General features: G+C 35.7%; 1 protein-coding gene across 3 annotated transcripts in view; it reads right to left on the minus strand.

The window, feature by feature from the left end:
* The window catches only part of LOC144977059 (secretory phospholipase A2 receptor-like), a 51,045-nt gene that overhangs the window by 11,519 nt on the left and 32,026 nt on the right, over nucleotides 1-7,500 (minus strand). For all 3 annotated transcript variants that reach the window (XM_078921798.1, XM_078921797.1, XM_078921799.1), the window contains exons 10-11: nucleotides 6,861-7,025; nucleotides 1,431-1,516 (exon numbers count right to left, since the gene is read on the minus strand). In XM_078921798.1, coding sequence (XP_078777924.1) covers nucleotides 1,431-1,516; nucleotides 6,861-7,025 — 251 coding nt within the window. The remainder of the gene's footprint in view (nucleotides 1-1,430; nucleotides 1,517-6,860; nucleotides 7,026-7,500) is intronic.

A 7,500-nucleotide genomic window follows, 5' to 3' on the forward strand; every position in this document is an offset into this window, starting at 1 on the left:
AAACCACGCTTTTTCAAAACAATTTCCTTATTTTGTGACATTTGAGCTGGCATTCAATGATGGCCATTGGTAACGGTTCGACAAATAACTAATGATGATGACAAATGAGATGCTTGATGCTAAGCTATTTGAAAGGAAATGTAATAAGCAAAATAGTGTCAAAATTTGATGATTTAATTTTAATTAGGGAAGAAAATTTTACATAGGAGGCAAGACTTTTCAAATGCATGTACATTGAAATAAGAAGAAGAATTAGAATGAAACTCTTGATTCTTTGAACATAGATGAACTTCCGTTAAATGACTTAGTGTTATCCAAATTAGATTATTGCAACTTCTTTATAAGTAATATCTACACCTACAAAGAATATATTAAAAACCTCTAAGTTGTACATCACAGCGCTGCTAGATTAGTTTTGATAAAAAGGGCAAAAAAATTATCTGCTTCTGATCTCCTTAGAAAGGTGCACTGGTTACATATTGAAAAACACATCATCTATAAAATATGTTCAATGGTTTATAAAATACTAAATAGTAATGCCCCTGCATATTTATATGACTTTGACACCCCTATTTTCAGAGTAAAAATCTACGATCTAATAGCAATAGAACATTCTTATCTAAATCTAAAACATCCCGCTTAATTGGTGAACAATCGTTTAAGTTTTCGCCACCACCTATTTGGAACGCTCTACCCCAGATTAATATTACAAGAGCTGGCTCATTATCAGCTTTCAAATCTAAATTGAAAACTCACCTTTTTGTCTGATTATTTCTATTTTGTAAATGACGTTTTTCCTATCATGTGTGTAAAATGTAATGTCTCTTGTTATATAAATTGATGAAATTGCAATATTTTTATTTTTCATTTTAGTTCTTTACTTTTTAAAAATAATATGAAGCGCCCAGAGCCTAATGAAATTGAGATAAGGCGCTATACAAATATCGTTTATTATTATAATTTTTATAATTATAATATTATTATTATTATTTTTATTATTATTTATTATTATTATTATTATTATTATTATTATTATTATTATTATTATTATTATTATTATTATTATATTATTATATATATCATCATCATCATCATCATCATTATTATCATAATTTTTACTATTTCTACATTATTATTATTGTTATTATTATTATAATCATCATCATCATCATCATCATCATCATCATCATCATCATCATCGTCATCATTATCATCATTGTTATTATTAACAGAACAATGAAATAAATCTGTTTGGGCTCTAATATATTTGGAGCAGTGCTTTGTGGAAGTTTCAAAATATTTTGGAGGGAGAGACAGTCTTAATTTGGGAGTGCCTGAAGCAATGTAGGCTTTAATAATTCTATCAAAATGTGTTTGTATAATATGTCTAAAAATGAAATTGGAAGGAAGTGTTTTAATTATCACCTTACCTTATTACCCTGGATTCTAAACTCACTGGCTGACGCATTCCAATACAAACCAATCCACAAAAGCATATCGCGACGAGAGATGAAATCTGAAAATTCCACACACACACACATATATATATATATATATATTCAATTAATTATGCCTTTTCCGCCACGATATCATAAGATATCGTCGCCTAGGCATTCCACGAAAGAATATTATAAATAACACATCAAACAAGATATCGGATGTCAACAGGAATCAGCCATGTTGTCCAAGTGAGCAAATTGGGGGTTTATAATCTTGCTCAAGGACAAAAATCGAAAGTGCTTGAAGCGGGGCTCGAACCCGGGTCCTTTAGGATATCAGTGCAATGCTACATATTATATATATATATTATAATATTATAGATTATAATAAAGTATATAATATGTATATTAATATATATATATTATATATTATATATATATATATATATATAATATTTTATATATATTGAATCGTGTTTGATACAAATATGGTACGAAAAGTGCTCGACATATAGCAATGGAGCGAATTATTATTCTAATATTTACCACAATGTTTGAGTCAGTCTACATCGATGTTTCAGGCCTAATCAGCCATCGTCAGGACTGTGTGTTATTATTCTAATATTGTTAGAAATGTAATGTTAGAATAATATATATATATATATATATATATATATATATATATATATATATATATATATATATATATAGCTAAATAATATACTGAAATATATACAGTTCGACAAATGGATGATGCCAAGTCTGCAAAGATAGATCATCATCAAGCCCTACTGCAACCTCCTCGTGGTGTCGAACGGTAACAGGTCAAGCTGGCTAACTGCAGAGGGCGACAAGAATAGGCAATGGCAAACCATTTTTGTAACTTTGCCGAGTTAACTGCATGAATAAGTCCAAAAAGTTAAACGGTGACAGCGTAAAGGGGAGCACGTTTTCACGGAAGACTGCTGCCTCGCTCGGTTGGGAGCGTGATGTTCGTCATGTCACACCGAACCGTCAGCCAGTTACTAGGCGAAATAAATTTAACAAATGTGACAAAACAAAAATTGGGACATGGAATGTCAAGACCTGTGCCCAAAAAGGAAAACTAAACAACATTCTAAAAGAAATGAAACGGCTCAAAATAAATATTCTTGGCCTGGCAGATATGAGATGGAAAGAGCAGGGAACCATGTCAAAACAAGAAAACAACACGACATATTATAAGACCATATGGAATGGTGGAACCTCTTTCCAAAAAGGAGTAGGGATGATCTTAGACCCAAATTTTACAAAGGGCACGTAGCAATCTCAGACAGAGTTTTGCTGGTTAAGCTAAGAGGACCTGTAGTTGACACCAATATTATTCAAGTTTATGCACCAACAGAAGAGGCGAAAGATTCAGATATGACAGAGTTTTACCACTCACTAGACAAAGCAAAACGAATGTGTAAATTACAAGAAGTCCTTATGGTAATGGGAGACCTAAATGCTAAGATTGGCAGAGGCAGAGATGGTGACATAATCGGACCACATGGACCTGGAGACAGAAATGAACGAGGAAACATCTGGGCAGATTGGTGTAGAACAAATAAATTAATGATTTCAAACACCTGGTTTCAACAACACCCAAGAAGAACCTGGACATGGCAATCATCAGGGGACAGAGCAAGGAACCAGATAGACTTTATAGCAGTATCATCAAGATTCAGAAATGGCATATTAATTTGCAAAACCTACCCAGGCGCCGATGTAGACAGTGACCATGTCCCAGTTGTTTGTACAGTAAGGATAAAGTTTAAAAGCTATTCAGAGAACAGCTGGTAGAATAAAGAGGGATTACAGGTTATGCAAAGACAATGGCATACAAACAAAAATGAGAGAAGAATTTGAAAGTGCACTCATGATACAAAGCCAAAGTGAACCTGATAACGAAAAATGTGAAAAACAATTTGATATATTCCAAAAGTGTGTCAAAGCAACTGCAGAAAAGCATTTACCAATAGCTCAAATAAACAGCAAAAAGGAATGGATGACAAATGAAATTCTAAACCTATTTGAAGAAAGACGAAAATGCAACAGAGGGTCTGCAGAATACCAAACATTGAACAACCACATTAAATCCAAATGCATCGAGGCACACGAGAACTATCTAGACTGGAAATGCTGCGAAATCGAAAGAGAATACAAACCCAACCCCCAACAAGCTCACCAAAGAATAAAAGAACTATCAGGGAAAAGGAAAAGCAAATCAGCAGGAAGTTGTATCCAGAACAAACAAGGGGAACTGCTATTTGAAGAACAACATATAGAAAGCCGATGGGTAGAATACATAGGCGAAACTGTACAATGATCCAAATAGAAATGAACCACCACTGAAATTCAAAGAACCATTAAGCGGACCAAAAATCACCAAAAGTGAAATTGAACATCCCATGGAACGAATGAGGGATGGTAAAGCAACAGGCCCTGATGAAATATCTGTAGAGGTATTAAAAAGCCTAGGAGATCTAGCAATTGATGAACTTCACATATTATTCAACAATATATACAACACTGGGAAAATTCCAGAAGATCTCTGTAACTCTATTTTCATAGCAATACCAAAGAAAGCAGGTGCAGTCAGATGCGAAAATTTTAGAACTATAAGTTTAATAAGCCACATCAACAAAATACTGTTGCGTATAATTATCAACAGGCTAAGGAATAAGATTAACCCCGAAATCGCAGAAGAACAATATGGATTCCAACCTGACAGAGGGAAAGGAACGCAATATACCTCCTCCGTGTTTTAAGTGAAAGAGCTATACAGGTTCAGACCCCACTATACCTCTGTTTTGTCGACTACAAAAAAGCTTTTAATAGAGTACGCCACGAAGAAATACTACAACAACTGCACCCATTGGCGCTGATGAGAAAGACCTCAGACTCATGCAAACATTATACTACACCCAGCAGGCATCTATCATAATCGGAAACTTTACAGGAAATTCCATTCCTATTAAGAAAGGAGTCCGTCAAGGGTGTGTTGCCTCACCAGATCTGTTTCATCTATACCAAGAAACAATCATGAGGGGCATAACTAATATGGAGGGAATAAAAGTAGGAGGTCACAACATAAATAATATAAGATACGCAGACGATACGGTACTCGTTGCAACATCAGAATCCAACTTCAAAAGATTGTTGACAAAGTGGTAGTAGATAGTGAAGCCAAGGGAATGGAAGTGAATATCACCTAAACGGAATGCATGATAATACAGAAAAACCCCGAAAACAACAACACCTGCAATATAACGATTCACGGCGAGCAACTTACCAACGTAGAAAGTTTTAAATACCTAGGTTCAATAGTGACAACAGATGGAAGATGTAACCGAGACATACGAGCAAGAATAACTCAAGCCAAACAGGCCTTCATGGACCTCGGAAACATTTTGAAAAACAAATGTCGTTCGGGATTAGATTCCGAGTCTTGAAGTGCTACGTGTGGCCAATCTTGTTATACGGATGCGAAAGCTGGACTACAAATGCAGAAACACAAAAGAACATTGAAGCTTTTGAAATGTGGTGTTTGAGAAGGATGCAGAGAATATCGTATACTGCACACAAAACGAACGAAGAAGTGCTAAAACAAACATACCAACAAAGGAAACTAATGCCCTTAATAGCGGATCGACAACTATCCTTTTTCGGACACATAGTAAGGAAAGATAAGAATGAATACCTGGCAAGTTGTGGAAAAATACCTGGAAACGCGCCCGGGGGAGACAAAGAAATACACTCATAGACCAACTGAAGGGCTTCACCAACCTAACAATCCAAGAGCTGCTTGAAAAAGCAAGAGACAGGGAGGAATGGAGAGAGATAATTCATGCAGTATCCGAAGCCTGGACCAGGCATGGAACCTAGAAGAAGAAGAAGATATAGCTAAATAATTCACTTGGTGGAAAAACACTTTGTAAAGAACAAGTCCAAGTCAGACCGAAATCATAGCTGTGACATATTGCCTGGAACGGCTGCATGTCTTGGTGAATTGGGCGCCAAAAAAATTTTTTTGTTGTCACTTTCAGAAACGTATGTCTACTGTCTTAGTAAGACAATATAAATTAACTAAAGTTTTATATCTTCATCCATATCATTAGATTTATTGTCGAAATAAACCTCGACAAAATATCGTTTCTAGGCGATGGGCCACATCTATTATAAAACCGACCATAACTTATGAGCATTCCTTGGTGTATTTCCAGATAATATCTACAAGGCGTTGTCAAACACATTCATTGTGGAGACATAGTATTGCTGTCCTCCAGCATCGAATACATTACAGGGCTATCATTATTTAGGATAAATTGGCAAATGTGATTTAAGTTTTTAAAATGGTATAATGGCGGAGTGGATCTAATGACCAAAATAAAATCAAAATAAAGGCTCGAGATAAGATAAATACTTTCATGGGGAAGAGTGAATTTCATGTCTGAAACTTCAAGAACACTAAATATTTATTTTTAGGTCAATTTAGCCACAAACTAGTCCTCTCCGACTTGATACCAGATTGAAACAGAATGGTAGAATCACGAATTTGATGTATTAAAATGACATGACCCAATTCAATGGACGGCCAATCATTGCATTAATTTGACGTCTCATTGTTGGAACTCACTGACATCGTGTGTACTCCCTTCTAAAATCTTTGCATCTGTCATATGCATTCTTTTCTACTGTTTGTACTCTCGTCCACTGTAGGTACTCCCTTCTATCACATGTATTCCCTTCTTCCGTTGTACTCCCTTATACTGTATGTTCTCTTTTATGGCAAGGCACCCTTTTTCCATCGTTTTATAGATTGGACTCCCTTATCTTGCGTGCAGTCCATCATTATTACTGCAGACGATCTAGGAGGACCAGCTACTCAATCACGTGCGGGTGGATCAATCAATCTCGGTCCCTTTGCGTGAGAAGTGAGTGCTCTTCCAACTCAGCGATCGGGATCCCCCCCCCCCCTTTTTTTTCCCCATCCTTTGAGCAAGGCCGAATTGTACAGCTTTTTTACCTGTCACCTAGACTAACTTTCAGCATTTTAAGAGGTCACTAAATTCTGTGGGGTTTTTTCTCTTTAGACTGGTCTATAATATACACATAAAAACCATAATATGAATAAACTTTAAAAAATCATAAACATAAAATCAAATTTACACAGAAAATTAATCTAGGTGGGTTTATATTAAAGCTAAAACATTAGGACACTGTGATTTTTAAGACACTCTCATGGGTGTCTTTGTGTATGGGGTGGGGGTGGGGGAGGGGGGAGTGAGGATTGTCACACAGCTCAAACTAAATAAGAATGTGTTAGATGAGACAGAAACGGTATAGAAATACTTCAGGACAGTGTCTGACATCAAATGAAAACTACTGAAGACTTACCAATATAAAAGCCTTGTTTGGTAGTATCTTGGATTACTATCAGGTCTCCACCATAACTTTGACAGATCTCTCGAGCACCTTGCCAATCTGTCTTTGGGTCTGAGAACTCTTTGAAACATTTTGCCTCCGGTGGATAAAAATCCCATCCATTATCGCATAGGAAATCTGTATTGTAATGATAATCTAAGTACAACCACCACAACCACCACCACCACCACCACTACTACTACTACTACTACTACTACTACTACTACTACTACTACTACTACTACTACTACTACTACTACTGATCTAGCTGCTGCTACTACTACTACTACTGCTACTCTACTATTACTACTACTACTACTACTACTACTACTACTACTACTACTACTACTACTTCTGCTATTACGACTGCTACTACTATTATCAGTTGTAGTAATTGTGACAGTAGTAGTAGTAGTAGTAGTAGTAGTAGTAGTAGTAGTAGTAGTAGTAGTAGTAGTAGTAGTAGTAGTAGTAGTAGTAGTAGTAGCCTCTTGATGCTTTACCTCAACACAAAACAATATCAAAGAAAGTACATGACAAAAAAGAAACACAGACAATGATTTGGACTCAAGATGCTCTGTGGAATGGTGTTCCATACAGACGGACTCTTGTT

This window comes from Berghia stephanieae, chromosome 7 (assembly GCF_034508935.2).
Source record: "Berghia stephanieae isolate SIO BIC M18660-M18661 chromosome 7, UCSD_Bste_1.3, whole genome shotgun sequence".
Lineage (NCBI taxonomy): Eukaryota > Metazoa > Mollusca > Gastropoda > Nudibranchia > Aeolidiidae > Berghia > Berghia stephanieae.